Raw genomic sequence first — 20,792 nt, 5'->3', positions numbered from 1 at the left:
TCGTGCTTTTATGTGAATAAGTAAGAACTCGTTAATAGATATACACAGTTTATATTATTTCATAATTAGTGTTATACATAAAACACAGTCTTGGCCATTTTAGGTCTCTTTAAAACATAGCATTGAGAGCATCGTGTTTTGATTAGATATTTTCAGCAGTTATACCGACATGTATTTTATGAGTTACCATGATTTTTATTTAAAAGAAATAAAAAAACCCTAAAAACAGCATAATGAAACTTCACCTTGGCTTTTACCATTTCTCCTGCTTTTCAATATTTTGTATTGGCCGAATATCTATATTACTATATACTTTATCTTTCATTACGTTTGTGTGAGGGTAGCTACAATCAATGCGAAAAATTTCATGCAAGGGCAGTTTTTAAGAGTTGGCCAGACTTATCAACTTGCCAACATTCTGCAGTTTGGAGTCTAACGAAATTCAACTTTTGCATATGCGCAGGTTTGTTAGGCAGCATCTGGAATGCGCTCGTTGTGTTATTAAACAAACTCAAATATCAGGTCCTGCGTGGTGCAATAATATCGAGAAAAAAGACATGCTGACATCAGCAACACTTGGCATACTTTAAAAAATCAGATTTAACCAAATGACTTAATTACAAAGTTTCTTGTGAGCATTGAGAAGTTCAAATTGTATATACCTAAATATAAAAATAGCTGAAACACGGTCATGCGCCGATCTTTTTTTGTCAACAATTGCAGCTGTTAGAAATCCACCCAATGTTAATTTTAGCCTTTTTCAAATACATGTAATATACATATTAAATCTTTCAGATGTTTACGGACTCGTGACAATGCAGATAGTAACCATCTAATTTTTTGTTTTAATTGCCATTTCCTATATGCACTATAAAAAAATCCAGCAAAAATTAGTCTTTTCTTTAGAAGTTTTTGAATTAATTTCTAAGACGGAACATCAGTTACTGTTAGTTCCTGGCCAGCATTTTTTAACATATTATATTTCCCTGTTTGTTTTATTCCAGCTGAATTCTAGGTACTTTGGGGCATATTACATGTTTTATCCTCATCTCGAAAAACTTTTCCAGTCCTGTGAATCACCATAATTTTACAGTGGCGGTATACATTAACACTTGGAAGGTTATATGTAGAAAAAAAGGACCAAACTGTGCTGTAAACATTGCCAAGTTTAAAATGTGTAAATCTTAATATAGTTAAACATTACAAACCCGGTATATTATCATCATTTGACAGTAGCAACATACATTACAACTCGGAAGGTCAGATATAGCAATATCATCTTTGCAGCATTTATCATCTCTTGTTGCTGTTTATCAAACCTCTTCCTTATCGACGTTAATTATTTAGTAGGTGTATTAATAAAGGTTTCTCCCTATGATTTGGCTTTGCCTAGACAACAAAAGTTGTATTTTGTCATAGATAGCCAACTATGCTCTATGTTGCTACAGGCCCGTAATTTACTATAAAAATGACTGTTGTCATTTTTGTTTTTGTGTCAGACAAGTTATTGTAGGAACCGCTAATCCCCTCCCCTTCGATTTTATTCTGCAATAATTAAAATTATGTCTATACTAATTTGTGAAACGTAGGCAGTCCAGACCTTATAAGTGTCATCATTACCTGAATATTTTGTGTTCTGGGAAGTAGTCAACTAAAAAAGTAGGTCATAAAATTCTTCGTTCTTTTCCTTATAATGTATTGTGTGATGTGTGTAACTTTTAGATTGTGTAACTGAAATTTTTTGTGCATTATTAAATTGAATAAAACACATGTGTGAGAATATGCAACAAAGGGTAAAATATACTCGGTCAGTATTTTATGATCATATCCTTTTAAATTAGAGATCGAAAATTGAAATTACAGACAAGTTCAATATTTTAAAAATTGTTGCTTTTGTTTAAACGCATGCTATCTGTCTTTAATATCCAATTCCATATGAAAAGGTAAAATTTTCCCTAATTCTCTATCCTATCCATGCTTTTTACTGTCATTTTTACTGTGTTGTCACCACTAATAAACCTCCATCCTCAACGGAGTCTCGTCATCTAAAGAATGTTGCATCGTGACACTGAGATTTGTTATTAGAGGCGTCGATTAATAAGGTAGGTAGAAAATACCAGTAAAATATACAATAGAAACATACGTTCATTGCTGGTTCTGGTTTTGCTTTAATATTTATATTTATGCACTCAGCTTTGAATTATGTAAATGTTCGACTCTAGTACTCTTTCTCTCGACAAACCACCGCCCATGCTTAAGGGCCGTCTTTTAGAAAAAATAAAATAATAAAAAATAAAAAAGTAATCGCCTCTGTCATGAACTGCCCTGTGGATACAAGTATACATTAAGTTTGAGATTTGGCGAAGATCTGTGTAATAGCTTGGAATTTAAGCACGTAAATATGAATTTCTCTCCACGGGAAGACATACTATGGAAAAATATGTCCTGGAATGAATTTTGCTGGAAAATTTAAAGGAAACAAAACGGGAATAAAATTTTCTCATAATAGGATAAAATAAGAGTCATAAAAATTTCTGGACTATACCCCAGCTAGAACAAAAGTTTGGACAAAATACAGAGTGCCTGTTTTAACTACTGTTAAATAATATCATCATAATATACAATTGCAGGCTGCAGTTGTTTCTCTTTCATTTCCAGTTGCGAAAAAAATATTCTTAAGAAAGTCTCGATGCACAACATCTTTGCTAAGTTCCTCGTCTTGTATAATGTCGGAATAACACCGCTAGTCCTACAAACTTGAAGGCAGTTTACTGTACTAAGCGCTTAACATACGGTGCTCCCTGCCATCACATCATGTTATGTATTTTCCTACTTATTCTAGATTTACATAAAATAACACAGAGTAATCAAAATGAAGAAATTGATCTGTGTGTCGATGATACTACTGCTTCTTCTTCTTTGTGAAATGAACAACCACTGCATAGAAGGAAAAAACACAAAGGACGTATTCGCCTCGACCGGCGTAGACGGAAATCAACAGGCCCACAAACACGTGCAGGAGCTAATCACTGTTACTATGAAACACGATGGAGGAAAGTTCAAATTGGGTACTACCACTTTACGCATCCATATCGTGTTCTTGTCTGCGTTCATGGTAAACGATGAGAAAGAACAATGTTTATTGAACTAACTTTTCACCAGCACATCTGTAACGCATAATGAGTTTATAAACACGATAAAAAAATACATTTAGACATCAGTCTCTAATAGCGTAGTATGAAGACAACAACCAATTACTTCGTCTGTAGACATCGGACTAGCTGAATTATGTTGAATGATATAGGTTTAAGTATAATTTCACAAATTGTGTCAGCAAAAGCGTTACACGAAAATCTATCAATTCTTATGTCTCTTTTGGTTAAAACTATTAGTTGTTAAAACTCAACAACGACACAAGCAAACGCTGATAAACTTTCTCATTCAGAAAAGTACATTTTTTAAGTATTTTCTAGACAAGCCTTGGGACAATGGCGATGACAGCTTAAAAATAGAACATAAAACGAAGTAATTCGTAGTAAAAAGTACAGCTTACGCATTCTCAACCAATACAACGTAAATAAACGTATTCATGCCAATAGCCAACGTATACTATAGCGTCGTTTTAAAATGCTAATTTTTTTCACTATAAGATCAAACAAGTTGTTAACATATTTTTTGCAGTTACGCAGGATATTTTAAAAAAAAGACTACAGTTCGTCCCAGTAGCAATTATAAACACTGTTTTATATATAAAAAAACACACACACAATGAATTTGTTACAGCTCAACTGTCACAGTTCACAAACAGAATTTTAAGTTAGGTTATTTAGCTAGATATTTAAATTAAACAAATTTTGCTGAAGCAAGCGCTTTACCGATTTTTTGAAACTTGTAGATTGCGCAGATTGGTTTGTAATTGGGCATTGTAAACGTTTTTCCCTGACAACACTAAAATATTAAAGCTATCGCAACTTATCGGCTGCGAAGTTTTCACAGTGGGTTTCTTTTCCGCTATTTTGAAAAATGGTTGTTTGCAATAATCTTTGTATATACTTTTATTTATTTTTCCTGATACACTGTTAACAAGAAAAACATTATGTTTTGGCGTGAAGGAAAATCCCATATTCGAAAAAATAGTCCTGTAAGCATATGCTAAGAGGTGATGCAATGGAAACTTACAATATTGCTGATTAAATTTTTAATATTTATAAATTTTCTCTTCTTGTCACGGGACAATACATTAACTAAAATCTAGTATTTGTGAATTTATTAGCTGATAAAACGCTATAAAATTATACTAGGTGGTAAATTAGGAGAAGATGTGGTACGCTGTGTTACAAACCATTACGTCGTAAGATTTACTTCAGTAGAATAATTTACAATGATGTAAGAACGTATTCCATATTGATTTCCAACAATTGCTGTTTTATTAAAATCGCCTTCAAAAAGAGATAGAATTATATAAACAGCTGACCCTCTAGGCTAGGCATCTACAATCGTTGCCAAATGTGTTGAGACAGTTTTTGAAATTTGAATTATTTCCATACTCTACTAATATAGTGGCATTCGCGCTGTTTTGATAATGCATAAGATAGTTTTAGTGTATAGAGAGTAGAACTAAATTATAGGTCGTAGCCTAGGACAACGGTTGCATCATCGTTATCTCCAGGATCAGGCGGAACACGTATATCAAAGTATAAGGGCCTTGAGTGTCCTGAGTTCATGTTACACCGCAAAGAAAACGTATTCTTGCTTCATGTACCGCATTATAACATCAGATGGGTAGCACGGAAGGTAGAAATATTGCGTGGCAGCAGAAGATTTTGGTTCGTGTGCCACTTGCTCCGTTATCTTTGAAACACTCTGGATGATTCATGAAGGTTGAAATTAAGAAAAAAAACGATTAATCTGGTGTCCGAAATTTAAAAGTGTTTTAAAGCGGAACTTTTTTTACAGAAACTTAAATTAAAGTTGTATTCATTATTGTGGTAAATTAAGTGGTTAAGAAAACATTTAAATAGTAACAAAGTTTAATGTTCGTTAACTATACCAAGCAGGTTTGCGCTAAAGTAAGTTGATTAAGTTTGTAGTTGTTGTTGTTGTTGTTGTTGTTTTTGTTGTTGTTGTTGTTGTTGCTGTTGTTGTTATTGTTGTTGTTGTTGTTGTTGTTGTTGCTGTTGCTGTTGTTGTTGTTGTTGTCGTTGTTGTTGTTGTTGTTGTTGTTGTTGTTGTTGTTGTTGTTGTTGTTGTTGTTGTTGTTGTTATAATAATATTTAGTAATATATTTGCATTTCAGACTTCTTCAAAATGAGAAGTTTTCCCTGTTTTTTGTTCCTTTTTGTCATACTTAATACGAATCATAATGTGCTTCGAGCGAATCCATGCAAAATTATTATAACTTCTCCGCCGATACCGACAACAACGACAACTCCTGAAGCACCCGGTAGAGCACAGCCGCAACGTTGCCACTACGTACCAAGAAGAAAAATTGTTCGTATTCGTGTGCGTGGAAGAATATTCCACATACGAAAATATATTTCTGTAAAATTATGTTTGTAAACGATTTAAAAAACATTATCACCTACTCACGCGTTTATTGTTTCATTAGTAAATATTGTCATACCAACTTTAACACAAAATACAAAAAATGTTAAGTAGCTGCTTATATGGAGGCGGGCTGGCTTGGCAAACGGACTGGCTCACTTACCGGTCTGATTTTTAACTTGTGTTCATATGAAGAAAAAAAATACTTCGGTTAGGCGGTCTGACTCTGAACAATGAAAACATCAAATAATGTAGAATAAAATAAATACTTTTTCATAACAAAGATCTCGCCTAGGTGGGCTAGCCCGCTTTGTTGCTGTTTATATGAGAAAATGTTCATTCCACCTACCGGGATCCGGCCTCTGAGAAACGAGATCTCCCCTGACTATATAAACAGATGAGCAAAAATATGAGTAAAATGAGGAAGAAGCTCCCATACTTGTTTTCCGAACACGATGCGACACATTCTTTTCTGTGTTTTGCCAGAAAGATGGAAGATTTAGAAAAATATTACCGCTTGTTGTAATAGCTGCAGAATTGGAGCTAATTTTTCTATATGTAGCGATAATGGCACTCCACGGCTAAAATATGCAGATATCAGCAGCATGGATGCACTTTTTTTTCTATACACATGCTTTTATTTTCCAGCAAAAATGTTGTGGCATGGCCCATTGCTACTTTAGGGTAACAAAGAAAACTTTCCACCCTCCGTGGGACACTGGTTTTACACCTAAACATTTTCGTAGCGTCAAATTTGAGTAATTATAAATCCGGAAATAACAAAAAAGTTTATCTCGCTAAAATTTTTAATATCAAATTATGCGAAAATAATCCCCATAAAAAAATTTACGATGAAAGTTTTAAGTCGTTGTTGTTGTTGCTGTTGTTGTTGTTGTTGTTGTTGTTGTTGCTGTTGTTGTTGTTATAATAATATTTAGTAATATATTAAATTATGCGAAAATAATCCCCATAAAAAATTTACGATGAAAGTTTTTATAAAGATGAACAATGCAAATTTACCGCTGGTGTTAGTTACAAGGCAAGGAGCCGTAAAAAAAAGATGAATCCCTGTTAAGTTTTGACTTCCAACACAGCTACAAACCTCAGCTTTGTCCTTTCATAGTTACTTTAGCTAAGCTACAGCAAAAACGTTTTACTTAATAGAACTAATAAATGATAGTTTAATCCTAAATGTTGAACAACATAAAACAACGTTGGAGTTGTCACCTTTTGGAAACAAAGTACCACATTTTGTGCACATTCTTTTGCATGTGGAAACAAAGTGCGATGTACAGAAATTTGTGCCATTTGCATACTCTTCACAAATGACACCACGTAACAAGAAACACCGTGATTTGCTATTTTTCGTAACTTATACCGATGTTTGTTTGTCATATATATCGGAATTATTTGTTTTAAACTAGAAATTAAAAAAAGGTTGCAAAGCATTACGTAAGTTGCAAGCAAAATTGAAACTAGCCAATAGTTGTCCCTAGTGCTTTTTGTTTATCTATGACATAGTACGGCGAGGTGGTAACTACTGCAGCTGATATCTTGTGAAAAAATGAATATCATAGACGTAGAAAACCCTGGGGACGAGGTTGTTAAATAAACTCATTGCGGAACAACAACAGCTCGTTGCGCAAAAGTAGTGATTTTCTGGCAAAGATACAATATATATATGCGGAAAATTTCTTTTCAGAAGGTGCGAGAAATTTAGATCGCATGAAACTAAACAAAAATGATTGCTGAGAATTTTCGTAAAACCTCTTTCCACAGAATTATAAAATTAAATATTGATGTTAATTACAATATTGTTAGTGTTGGCCGACGTAAATACAACATTGATGAAGCTTTTAGTGTCAATAATTCATGCAAAGTTATACTTTTATAAAGTTAAAACCCTTATTCTGAAAGAAATGCAATACATTGAGTTGTACAATCCGTAGTGTGCGAAAATGTCACGAGTTAAGGGGATGCGCGTCATAAGGTACACTCTTTCAACCGGAAAATAATATTCGGAATGCAGATAATAAAGACTTTCGCGATAACGATTTCGGAGATGAGAAGGCGAACGAAGCAGCTTGTGGGGGGGTATTTACGTAAAAATAACGGCACTAGTTATAAAAACCAATTTCTTTAAGCCACGGAAGCTGCTCCAATGAATTTCGAAAACTGACGGGAAACAATAAACAAAAACAATCAATGTACAGAAACGAAAACAATGTATTAACTTTATCAAGGTTTATAAAACAGCTTCAAATTTTTGACAGAAAAACAATAACAGCGCGGTATGAGGTTTCACTTTCTTCTTTTTATCTCACGTTTGGAAAATTACATCTCTCGTTCTCATTGTACGCAATCTAAAAAGAAACAGAAAACATTTTTATATAGTATATTATATTATATTAGTAAAGCCTCTAAATACATTAAAATCCAGTGCCTTTGAGGGACGATATTTTGAGCTAAATTTCTAAACTGCAAATATATATCATTTTTTGGGACAGAGTGCTCAAAAAGTGTTTACTAGATACGATATGCTTGATATAATTAATAAAGTGATGCGTAGTTCAGTCGGAAGAGCTTCACTTCTTATTCATATGCGTTCAATCCCACATAACAGTTGTTGCTTATGAAACAGAAATTTAAAAGGTTTCTGTAGCTCAAATGGAAGCTTTTCAACACTGTAGAACTGTCTATGTTGTCCCTCCTGGAAAAAAATTGACAGGTAAATTTATTGGAATTAATGAGGCTAACCACATAAAATAAAGATCACTACTTTTTGTGGTTAAGAAAAAAGAATTGAAAGCACTGTTTTTCATTTGGAAAGTACAAATTGTATGTAAAAGGTTGCCTAATATTGCTCCATACTTATGGCTTTTTTAGCCAGTTGAAAAATTAACAATCAAATCAGTTTTCTTTTCTTTTAGCCAGGTGAACATGACAAATATCTGATCTTAGAGTCACCAAGGCGCCAAATAAAGGGTTGCTCAGTCCATCAATTAGTAAAAAATAAAAAAATAATGCAATTTTACTAATCTTTAAATGTATCATACCAACAAAAGGTGCTAACAGTTTCTAAATTTGGTTTCTAAATTTGGTCAAATCATTCTAAAAGTGTTTTTATTAAAGGATTTGAATGACGAAAGTGCAAGAGATATTAAATCACAGATTCTAGTACTAGACACAAAAACACATGTAGAGAAATGTACTTATATTATATAATATGTTATTTTTCCAACCAACATTCATGCAATGAGGTAGGGGAAATTATACATGTTTTGCATAATCCTTGAATTAAGGTGCAACACAAAATTTTAAAAGCTCCATAAGACTAACACAAATACAAAAATAATACATGTCCTCAACTTCATCCTGGGACTTAATTCACTTCCTTGGTAAGGCAAACCAGTTCAAGCGTATTTTGCAATCAGACAATTTTAAAAACTATGCTGAAAGACATTTTTCATCATAGAATAGCACGTTGGATAAAAAAAGGATAAAAAATGGCTGATATTAAATAAAATGGACATTTTTACATATAATTTTGCAGAATTTTAAAATAACAAACTTTTCATATGTTTAAACACGTGGGCAGTGGTCAAGAAACTGTGATGTAATTTCCCTAATATTATGAGAAAACTCTGAAGTGCAAAAAAAAAGTTCTGAAAACGCACACAAATTTTAAAGGACAAGTGCAGCTTTGGCTCTCTTGGCTTGGCTCGTATTAAACTTTTTTTCCCAGGAGGGCATACACACTATTTACTTGTAAAGCGAAATGCATTGACAGCGGTTTAGTAACAAAACTGAATATTTTTTTGATTACTGTATATGTTTTTACTCAATAAATTAAAAAACTATTAAACGAAAAATTTCGGCGATAACTTCAGCCATATTCAATCATAATACAAAGTTGTTAGCATATAACACGTAATCTATAGAAAAAGTAACGTAAAATGGCTTTTGTTAAATAAATTTTATTTGTCGACTCGCTTATGTCTTCTTTATGTGACTATCTTCTGCACCAGTCAGATTTTTCATCAAATGCAAAGAAATTTGTGAAAAAGGGTCAGGCGGCTGACTCTCTAACAGGGTTGGTTTATTTGTTATGTCTGCCCTACTAGTTAGTGTCAACAGTTTTTTCTGCCGTCCCTGTCTTTCTTGTACTTTGCTAATGAGGAGTCATTTGGTGACGAAATTCAGGACAACATCAATATTACTATTGATGAAAACGTTGATTTTGAGGCAATCTGAAATGGAAAGGGTTTAAGAATGGACAATCCCAACATTAATGGTCTGTCATCCAAACTAGACTATCTCAAACTTCTGTTAATGAAACAAAAATTGATGTATTCTCCATCTGTGAAAACAAAATTGATGACGCCATCACTGACAATGACGTTAAAACTGATGATTATGTTTGTTATAGGAATGATCGTAATAGACGAGGTGGGGGTGTTCTGATTTTTTTAATGAAAATTTTGATAGCCACCTTTTAAAACATCTATACTTCGAAAATACTGAATCACTATGGGTGAAATTGTGCCTGAGAAAAACTAAGTTTACAGGCCACCTGGAGGTAGTGCGTTCCAGAGTACGGAAATTCTAAACAGTGTTTTAATAAACTCCCAAAGGAAAAAGAAGTTTTTATCATGGGAGATTTTAACTGTAACATGCTTTCAAAATATGTTTTTACCTCCAAAATAAAAGAATTATGCTCCACTATTTTCCTGAAACAACATATTTCGGAACCAACTCGTGTTACTGAAAATAGTAGCACTCTTATAGACTTGATACTTTCTAACAGTTCTTGTATTTCTAAAACTGGTGTCATGGATTTAGGCATCAGTGATGACAATTTAGTTTATGTGATCAGAAAATTCAAAAGGCCAAAATTTGAACCTAAAATTATCAAGGTTCGTAACTACAAGAACTTCAGTAAAGAGGCTTTTTTGAAGGACTTCAGGATTTTAGAATGGTCATATTTTAATAATTATGATGACCTTGATGAAATTATTTAGAATGTTAAAACAGTGGCTGACAAACATGCCCCTTTCAAAACACATAGATCTTCTGGCCGTGTTGAGGCATGGGTCACTGATGAATTTTGCTAAACATCCTGTGGGATAAGAGACTATGTTCATCTTATAAATTGACATGGCAGTCTCCTATCCGTGATCAGTTTGGTTCGAAAGTTGTCAAATCAAGAGGTAGGTTTTGTAAATAACAGAGTGGAGCTAATGTAATAAACTGACAATGTATAATGATACAAGGAGCAGTGTAGATGTAAAGGCTATGTTAGTGTATTGAAAGTGTTTTTTGAAAGTAGTTCTTTTGTTGCATTTACCGTTTCGTATTACACGTAGAATTTTTTTCAGAGCGGCATAATAATTTGGAATATTCTAGAAATAAAACTTTGCTGTGTATCTCTGTAAGGAAATTTGTCTATCTATTGTTGAATTTTCTCCAGTCTCTAACGCTAGTTTTGGGTTGCAAATATAGGTGTTCCCCTAATTTAAGTTTTTTACCGCAATGGTTAAATAGCTCTTTAATTAGATCTTCAGTAGTTGAACGTACCTCGGCTTAATTCAATTATTTTATATATTCATTCTTAGATATACAAGATATAATAAATTCTTCTCCAATCAGAATGAGGAAATTAATATGTGTGCTCTTATTGGTTCTTTTGCTTTGTGAAATAAACAATCAATTTGCAGACGGAGAACGTGGAAAACATAAACGTGGACATCATGGACGAAAATACTTGGCACCACCAATCCCTTCTAATTGTCGTTATATAAAACGATGGTGATGGATTAAAATTGGCCATTATCATTTTGTGCGTCCGTATTATGGTCGTAAATGTCAACATGGTTGATGACAAACACACGCATTTTTAGTTTATAAAAATTTAGGATATTGACTGACGTTTCTTGGTTATTTGCCTGTATTTTAGAAATCATATTCATTATCTGAAATATGAGCTTTAACAGGACTGCCACATAACAATGTTTGCAACCGTGAGACTAAAGCTACTACATTTACGTTAAATAAAACCTCCGAACGAAATTGTGATTTTCTGCGTGCCAAAGCGGTCTTACTTAAACAACGGCTCACTTCTAGTTTTATATATTTTTTTGTTTCTTAATATTTCTCTGACAAAAATTGTTTTTTCCATATAGTTCCTGATTTGTTGTAATTTTAATGATATAAGCAGGCTCCTCAGAGGACATGTAAATATAAATATGCACAGTTCATTCTGTTGTAAAGACATGGTTGTCTTCGGTTGAAGCTTCTAACATTGTTCGACATGAAGTTTTGTGAGAGTGTCTACAACAGATGTTTTTATTTAAACAGCGTAACGGTGTACAGTTAGGAAATATGTTCACACATGACGTCAAATATTAGAAGAGCGTGAGGAAGGGTATGCTACAGTTCACTCTGGTTGACTGGAGAGGGGTGGGAGGTGACATTACTGTGACATCAGCCTTTACAATTTTTCTCTAATTTAAGTAAATGATTCTCAGGGAAATATTTATAATGAATGTGATCGGTAGCCTGTGAAAATCCTTCCATTTTGTTTATTTTGGATTTTTGTAGTTTTGCTCACGTGAAACCAATAAATTTTTCTTGAGTTCAAATGTGTATCTCAACTTAAGCAGCGGGATCTTTTCAAAAGATTACGTCAACTCAGAGGGAAGAAGTAAACCAAAATTGACGCGAGTAGATGGAGGGGGAGGGGGAGAGTCCTGAAAACATGTTTAACATCATTTGTGAATAATCCCTAAATAAAGTTTTCAGCGCTGCAAAATAACTGTTTAAATATTCTAATCGAGATGACAGTTTCAATAATAAAAATTTCAAATTCATCATGGGCCATTTGGATATATATAATTACGCGCGCCTTTATGTAACCAAGGTTCGAGTTTCTATAGCTACAGTTGTACACCTACAAATTTGTCAGTCTGTAAAAGAATATATTTTTATAAGTCCCTGTTATATCTTCAGTATAACTAACTTAGAGAAAAGATTTTTGTCTTAAAATATAAGTAACAGTCGTTGTTGATCCGGGTCGTGAATACGTTAAAAAATTTGCCATGATTCACACCAAGTCTCGCGCGCAACAAGATATTCCTAACTATATATTGCCAAAATTTGTGTTTCCACACTCCCACTTTGTATTATCCTATAGATAATCAATTATTTCGTGTTGATAAAAAACAACAAGATAGTTGCTGTGCTAGGTTAGTTTTAAATTAAGAGAAATTCGAACAACAAAGTACCCAAATGAAAATCACTAACTACGCTACCCCTAAATACTTGACCTGGCAACTTGATATATTCTGACCTGGCAACTTGATATCTTTTGACCTGGCAACTTGATATATTCTGACCTGGCAACTTGATATATTCTGACCTGGCAACTTGATATATTTTCGCTATGTTGTTTTTCATGCCGTTTTAATTCAATCATCATTGCATTGTTCTTACACCATAGGTACTAATAAGTTGTAAAATGTTATTGCAGATCTTGATTCAAGCATGGTCAAACTTAGGAAATACTTCCAAGAGCTTAAGCCTTAAGAATTCCCTATGGTAAGTCCATGTAATACACAACAATAGGATGACGTACAGCTCTCAACAAATTATTGTGACTATGACAATTTTTCGGCCATCTAAAAAGTTGACAGGAAGCATCAACTTCTACAATATCTGTTTGATACCATTTTAGTTTAAATTTTTTAAACCATGTGCAACATTTTTTCTACAAAATTCTACAAAATTAAATATATTTTTAAAGTGTTTTTTTATATGCCTGATTTTTTAAATGAAAAAAAGGCAGAAAAGAAAAATATCCGAACAAAGTCAGCGAGTAATTATTCGGAATAAAGTTAGCCAGTGTTTACAAAGGTCAGATACTATGAAGACCATATGTGTCTATAAAAATCGTGATCAAAATTTAAAGACTGGACTCTTAGTCTATTGTAGAATATGTAACCGTTAGTGCACAAAACGTCCCAAAAATTGTCTTACCTGTTGGTAAAACTTTTATTTATCTCGTGTGGTACGTCCCCTTTGCAAAGTTTTAATTTGTTATATAGATATACCACCACCTAACAAAAATATACCTATTAAAAAAGAGACGAATACATATTACAGAACGTAACACAAATTTGACCATTATAGTTGAAAAATTCATGATAAACAAAACAAAGGAATGCGAATAATCAGAAAAAAATGCAAAATGGTTCAAGATAAATACAACAAAAAGCGAACTGTTACGAAGAGAAACATGATACCAAGTGGATTTTTAGAAAAAGGAACATTTTAATCAATCTATTGCCTCAATCTAGGTCCTTAAATTATTTTACTTAATTGCTTTAATTGCTGTGGTTTGATTAATTGGTTTCGATCCCCAGATCATCTTCTCAACTAATAAATAGCCAAAAATAATTATGATCATTGCCCTTCGACGATAGCTGTAGCTGTCGGAACGTAGCCTAGAATAAACTCGGTTGTTCATGACATGCTAATATCTATATTATTCAATGACAATCATTGAACAGATAAGTGGTAACATTTTTTTTTAAAGTAACTTAAATAATCATGACAAAATTACCTTTCTATAGGCTTCTAGCATATGGGACGCGTATTTTTTGAGAGAACTTTTTTTCTGGAACATTGCATAGGAAAACTGTTTAGAGTACGTTCTAATTATCTCATCAATAGTCAAAGTAAATCAATAATTTTATCTGTTTTTGCAAAGGAAGAAAATTAGCAACATCTGTTGTCATTGAATCTGGCGTGGTTAATTTCCGGTTTACATATGAGGCGTATTATAGACTACTGATAAATATTTTATTTATTCGCTTGTACCGTTTGCAAAAATCAATAAGTAGGAAAAACAACGCACGAGTTCCTAGAAAGATGGAACAGTTATAAGAAGTGCCAAACAAATGCAGCCAATGGGGGAGGAGTGTACCTAGTTTTATTTGCATCAACACTTTTTACGAGATGATCACATGGCCTCATTCCTGATTGTCGTATCCAATTGGTCGATACATCTGACCCATTTTTTCCTACCAAGAAAGAACATTACTGAATAGAAACTCTGAAAACACTACACCCCAGTGGTTTGAATTTTAGTATTGGTTGATTGTGTTTCATAACTTAATCACTTCGTTGAGAATATTTTTTATTATATTTCTAACTTTCTAATTTTGTAATTATGAATTTAAAAGCCTCATGTGAGAGATTTTACGGTCACTGATTATATATGTTTGTAGTATTTAAAAGCAATATATTGTACTAGCCGGGAAACTCGGCGTCGAAACGCCGGGTTAAGCCACAAGTAAAGGTGTGATCCGGCATTGAACACTCTGTGGAGCGCTTAATAAGAGCCGTAAACTGTCCCACACGATCAGGTGGAGCGCTTTAGTACAGGTATACAGTATGTCGTTAATCTTTTGAAGCGCATACACCATTATAGTGTGCGACTGTAACATATTTTTCAAAAAATAACTTTCCCGCAACGATAACTGATATAAAAACAGAGTTTACAAAGTGTTGTTACTCCATCATAGCAAAAACAATCGTCAATTTTATTTCATTTTGCAGAATAACTTTTTGCGCAAGTTAAAAAATTAATCGTGACACTGGGCTGAGCGCTTAGTACAGTTAAGCCGTGTTGTACAGCGTATAGTAATAATACCCTTTTGAAAAAACTTTCTCGCAGACACAGGGCTGAGCGGTTAGTCCAGGCGTGATTCCCAAGAAAGTTTAAAAATTAATTGTCACAGTGGTGGGCTGACCTTAGTATATACAGGTAAACGGTGTTGCACATGCCCATAGGCGTAACAGCCTTTTACAAAAAACAGTCTGTTTTTTACACTGGGCTAACCGCTTAGTACAGTTAAACACAGTTGAACAGGCGCATAAGGCGTATTACCCTTTTCCAAAAATGTTCATTGCAACTTCGGTTTAAATAAAAACACAGGGAACAGCCTGTCGTTACTCGTCCAGCCAAAACAATTGCTCAGCCATTTCATTTGCAGAAAAAGTTTGCAGAAAAATAATAAAATATGTAGCTATACCTAGCTAGCTAACTGCATTTAGCATAAAAATTATATATTGCTTAAGAATATTGTTGTAGCCAAACTGCATTTTTATACTTTCACTTTTTAAGGAGCTAGCTAAATAGCCACAGCCTCAACATAAAAATAAATGTTGGCTAGGATAAAAAGCTCTTATACCATACAGAATAGCAATAAGTGAGGCTCTAGCTAGCTAGTAGCTATAGCTAGCTAATCTTCGTTCCTAGCCAAACATCCTAAAACTGGTGCGTTTAAGATCTGTACGTGGCTAAAAAACGTGACAATATATTTATCCTAACATTGAAAACAAACAGAAAACAAATATTACAAATATATAAGGCTTTTAGAAGATAAAAAAGTCAAACAGGCCTACAAACCTCACACACTGACCACAAACACGACCATTATCAAAATGGCCTTCGTTCCGCGAAGATCTTGGATTCTTTCTGGTCGCGAAAATCTTGGGTTTTTTTTAAAGAATCAGGCGTTGTGAATGGTGTTCCACGCGCGAGCGGTCAAAACAAAGTCAATAAAAATATATCGCATTTGATATTCGTGTTTCCGTGACATAATTTTCTAACTCAGCGGGGGTTCCGCGCAGAGACAGACAGACGGAATACGGCTATTATTATTATACTAGCCGGGTAAACCCGGCGTCGATACGCCGGGGGTAAGCAATCAATGACGAAGGGAAGTATGTAGAATAAAAAAAACTTACCTTAACAGGCATAAACTTTCCTAGGGGATTGCTCAAATAGTAACCCATGCGTGATGTTTTCTACAAAAAAGGGGAACAAATCAACACTCTATAGATACAAATTTAATAGGTTCAGGCTTGCTGGTCCCCCGAACATTTATGATGTCCGTATTAGCTGCTTCTCACAGGGGTATCAGTTTAGCCAGAAGGTTATCCAAAGAAAAAAGTTTTGGATAATCTTCAACCTCATTGTAGCCAGCTTTGAACCAAAATATAAAGAGTTTAACATTAGAACTTCAAATTTTAGAGAGAATGATAATTATGAACTAATTTAATGGTTAAATGTAGCTATGTGCAAACATATACAGAGGTAGTCATATGACAGGGGCAAGATAAATAATACAATGGCTTTGTGTAGAACTTAGTAACATTGAATATAATAACTGTCTATATTATTAACAAAGCGAACTATAATAACTATATTATAATAAGAACTAAACATAAAGATAGAAACAACGATACGCTAATAGGCAGCACTGAGTTTTTTAATTTTTGACAAAATATTTTTACGTATGATATTTTTTGACATAAACTATGAATATTAGAAATATTGATACTAACTATGCATAGAGACTGCAAACATGTCATCTACAAAATATTGATATTGGCTAAAACTGAAGACTGAGGCAATTGAATTTAATGCGAAACTTAGAAAAAGCAGGCAACCCTTTTATAGAGGATTGACAAAGAGCTAATGATTTTTAAGTACCGTATGTTTTTTAAATAAACTATGAATATTAGAAATACTGATACTAACTATGCAAAAGACTACAAACACTATTACGTTATCTGCAAAATAATAACAGTGGTATATTAATATGGGCTAAAACTGATACTGAGACAACTGTATTTAATGCCAAACTATAAAAAAAAGCAAGCAAACTTTCAGAGAAGACTGACAAAGAGCTGAACTTCAATGCATACTATATAATAAAACTGGAAATATAATGGAACTTTAGAATAATAAATTATAAATAACATTAAAAAGTGAGTGATATCGATCACTGACAAACAGGGGAGTAAATTAGTTTAATTAAAAGATTTCATGTATCAAAGTGGTTACCAATTAACGGTATTCCACTTTGATAGAGCACTGCCCCTGTTCTATCAGGATCGACCTTGCCCCCTCTTCACGTGTAGAGGGTCCAGGCCGCTCCCGCCAGCGGAAGCCCTCACGGTCCCTGCCCCCGAGGCGACGCCACACCAAGTATGACGCCCTGGACCTGGGCCCTGGGTTATTCCTGCGATACCGCAGATATGCTCGGTAGGATAGATTCTAAAATAGAGAAAATAATATATTGAGATTAAAACTTTTTCTGCAATTAGGTGATGACAATATGCGAGAGAAGTAGAGGTTATAAGGGATGGTAATGAAGGTGGAGCTTACATCGTTGCGGCCTCCTTGCTCTGATTGAGTTGTTGTTGTTGTTGTTGTTGCTGCAGCAGCTGTTGTTGTTGTTGCTGCAGCTGGTGTTGTTGTTGCAGCTGTGGCAGCAGTTGTCGTTGTAGTTGCAGCTGGTGTTGCAGCTTGTATTAAATTTAAAGGCATTGTAGCCGTTGGTGGAGGTGCTGGGGCTCCAGAATTTTTAAATCTGTTATATCTTGACATTTTTAGGTAGCCTAAGAATAAATTATTTAAATGAAGTTGCATGAATATTAAGAGAGACAGAATTTGTGCAACTGAATATACATGTACAGCTACATAAATAGTGATTTTCTTAACAATAGCAGACCATATAAAATTTTTTCAGAAAGAATGCCCATTAGGCAACCCTGGCTTTCAGTTTGTGAACTTTAATTGGACTTCAACAAAGAGCAATTAGTGTAAAAAGTTTTTTAACTTAGGAAGGGCTACAAAAATTTTATTTTGTGTTTGCAAGTCAATTTTGTAAATTTCTGAAATTAAAATTCTGTAAAATTTGTTTGTTTATAAATCCAGCTAAAATTGACGTAACGGGGTGCACCTCGAGAAGGTAAGCCATTGGATTTCGCACCCCACCTATGAGAGAAGAAAAACATACATTTGCACAATAAAATATGACGCAAACTCTCACAGGCAGTGGACAACAATATTTTACAGTGTAGGAGATAGAGGTTCTTTTAAAAGGATATACAATTTAGTTTAGCAACACCGCGTGCGACAACTGTGTGCCACAAAGATCAAGTAGACGCTGCACTTGTTCAGGCGTAAACACACACTTTAATCATTGAAGTTGAGAAACTATCTCCGATTAAAGCTAGAGACAGAACATGCTAACACTGTCAACACACCTATTAAGGCATGAGAACACCTGAAACCCATCATATAATGGTCACGTAGGCAATACACAACTTTGATAAGCACCAAATCAAAATTGTAAGTTGCTTATTAAAATTATGTGATTGCAGGGTTAATGTTACAGGCAACATAACACTAACCAATACTTGAAATCTTAGTGTTGCATAAAAGCGAAACATGAAAAATTATAATACTTGTGGAAAAACAATATTTTTTGTAAAACACCTATCTCCTACATAACCTTGCTTAAAAGTATTAACAACCTGTACTTTAACTGCTTGAAATGACCGAGCACGTGAAAATGCAACATAAAGTTGGCCATGACTAAAGCAAGGTCTACGTAAAAATATACCAACTTTCTCAAAAGTTTGGCCTTGACTTTTATTTATAGTCAATGCGTAAGACAATCTTAAAGGAAACTGGGTGCGTTTAATTTGAAAGGGTAGATTTGTATCATTTGGACAGAGGGACACTCTCGGAATTAACACACGATCACCTCTACGAATACCGGTAAGAATTTCACAATCGATAACATTTGCACGCAGATTACGAACCATTAACCTTGTACCATTACAAAGACCGTCTTTAAGGGACAGATTTCTCAACAACATTACAACAGATCCAACTTTGACATTTAATTGGTGTGGTGGCATACCACTTGGAGTTAAGGAATTAATAAACTCCATGGGATATAAATCAATTTCTTCTTGATCATCCGAAACAACAGAGTCGATACTGTAATATGTACGGGTATCACCAGGAATTTGATTCAAAATTTGTTCATTTATTTCCAACGCTTCTTCGTTTGTTGGGGTTAAGATGACACAACGTGAAAATTCCACATCATCTAATTCACTAAAGATAGAAGTAACGATATTTTCATTAGGTTGCAGAACACATTCATGGGGAATTTCAATACAACCTTGATTTGGATCATCTGGTTTTTGTGGCACCCGACCACTACCAAGGTTTAAAAGAAATTCAGCAAAGACTTGCTCTCCTTCTCCAGCTCTCATGTTCGTGTGGAGGTGGAAAATTCGAGTCAAGTGCCAGAGTTCTGAGCTTTTCAAACAAACTTCTACAATTTGTGCAGGTCCGGCTCTTCTGACAACAGGGAGTACTTGACGGAAATCTCCTCCCAGAAGAATAACTTTACCTGCAAAGGGAATTTCACTATTACATATATCCCTAAACATTCTGTCAATAGCTTCCAAAGCATATTTAGGTATCATGCTGGCTTCATCAAATATAATGATGACCTGTCTTCTTAAAAATGCTGCATGATCACTATTGGGTTTGATATTACATGTACAGCCGTCTAAAACAGGGACTGGTAACTTGAAAAGAGAGTGGACAGTCTTACCATTCTGCAATAATGTGGCAGCAATACCTGTCCAGGCACAAGTAGCAACACACAGATTTCTCGCAATAACTTCCTTAATAATATAATTATATGTAAAAGTTTTACCTGTGCCACCTGGCCCATCTAGGAAGAAAATATTGGCAACATTAATGTTACTATTGGTGACGGCATTTATAATAGAATCAGCTACATGAACCTGCTCAGCATTTAACAAAGGCCTGATATTTACAGCCTCCTGCCTCATTTCTTCAGCATTTGGCAAATCATCAAGCAAAGCTTCCTGTAAAGCAGGAAGACCAAAATCAGTAAGACGCTTACCAAATTGCTGAATAACCCCTTTAATTTTACCTAGCACCATTTGTTCTGCCTGTACTTCAGGGTGGTGACGTAAGTAATCCTCCATCATAGCAGCACGAAAGGTTTCCCACAATTCATGTGGGTTATTCGGTTCACCGTGAATCAATATAAAAGAAAACGCTTTTCTCATTTTAGATGGAGAAGCATATTCCACTAACTCGTTCATGGTGCGAATCCAAAGATTATCATCAGCTAACAATCCTCGTGCTAAGCATGCATCCCTAAAAGAAGCATAAATAATTTCTTCGAAATGTCTTAAGTCGTCAAAAGACGTAGCACCAGGGACATGCAATAGAAGGACGCGCAAAAAATACCTTTCACCTTCGCGGATACTGGCATTATACATTCTACTTACTATCTTTTCAGCACCGCGTTGCCTAACTACCCACCGTTTTTGTT

The 20,792-nt window shown here is 34.3% G+C and overlaps 1 protein-coding gene across 1 annotated transcript; it reads right to left on the bottom strand.

The window, feature by feature from the left end:
- Positions 1-14,573: 14,573 nt before the first annotated feature.
- Positions 14,574-20,739, bottom strand: LOC130648234 (uncharacterized). The gene is made up of 9 exons (XM_057454273.1): positions 18,868-20,739; positions 18,667-18,686; positions 18,360-18,394; positions 17,858-18,015; positions 17,530-17,671; positions 17,105-17,184; positions 16,702-16,782; positions 16,357-16,416; positions 14,574-14,624 (listed from the first exon to the last, which is right to left on the bottom strand). Exons 1-9 carry the CDS (start codon positions 20,737-20,739, stop codon positions 14,574-14,576), a joined length of 2,499 nt encoding a protein of 832 aa, XP_057310256.1.
- Between the last annotated feature and the right edge of the window lie 53 nt (positions 20,740-20,792).

The sequence above is a fragment of the Hydractinia symbiolongicarpus genome, chromosome 6 (assembly GCF_029227915.1).
Source record: "Hydractinia symbiolongicarpus strain clone_291-10 chromosome 6, HSymV2.1, whole genome shotgun sequence".
Taxonomy (NCBI): Eukaryota; Metazoa; Cnidaria; class Hydrozoa; order Anthoathecata; family Hydractiniidae; genus Hydractinia; species Hydractinia symbiolongicarpus.
This window is presented reverse-complemented; position numbering and strand designations above follow the sequence as displayed.

What these genes read in the sequence shown, in the direction of transcription:
- LOC130648234 (XM_057454273.1), bottom strand. Translation starts at nt 20,739, where the DNA reads ATGTATAATGCCAGTATCCGCGAAGGTGAAAGGTATTTTTTGCGCGTC. An exon ending in CAACAACAACACCAGCTGCA is followed by an intron (nt 17,672 to 17,857) that starts GCAACAACAACA and finishes TCTCTATTTTAG; the next exon opens with AATCTATCCTACCGAGCATA. An exon ending in CCTGTCATATGACTACCTCT is followed by an intron (nt 16,417 to 16,701) that starts GTATATGTTTGC and finishes CCTTTTTTGTAG; the next exon opens with AAAACATCACGCATGGGTTA.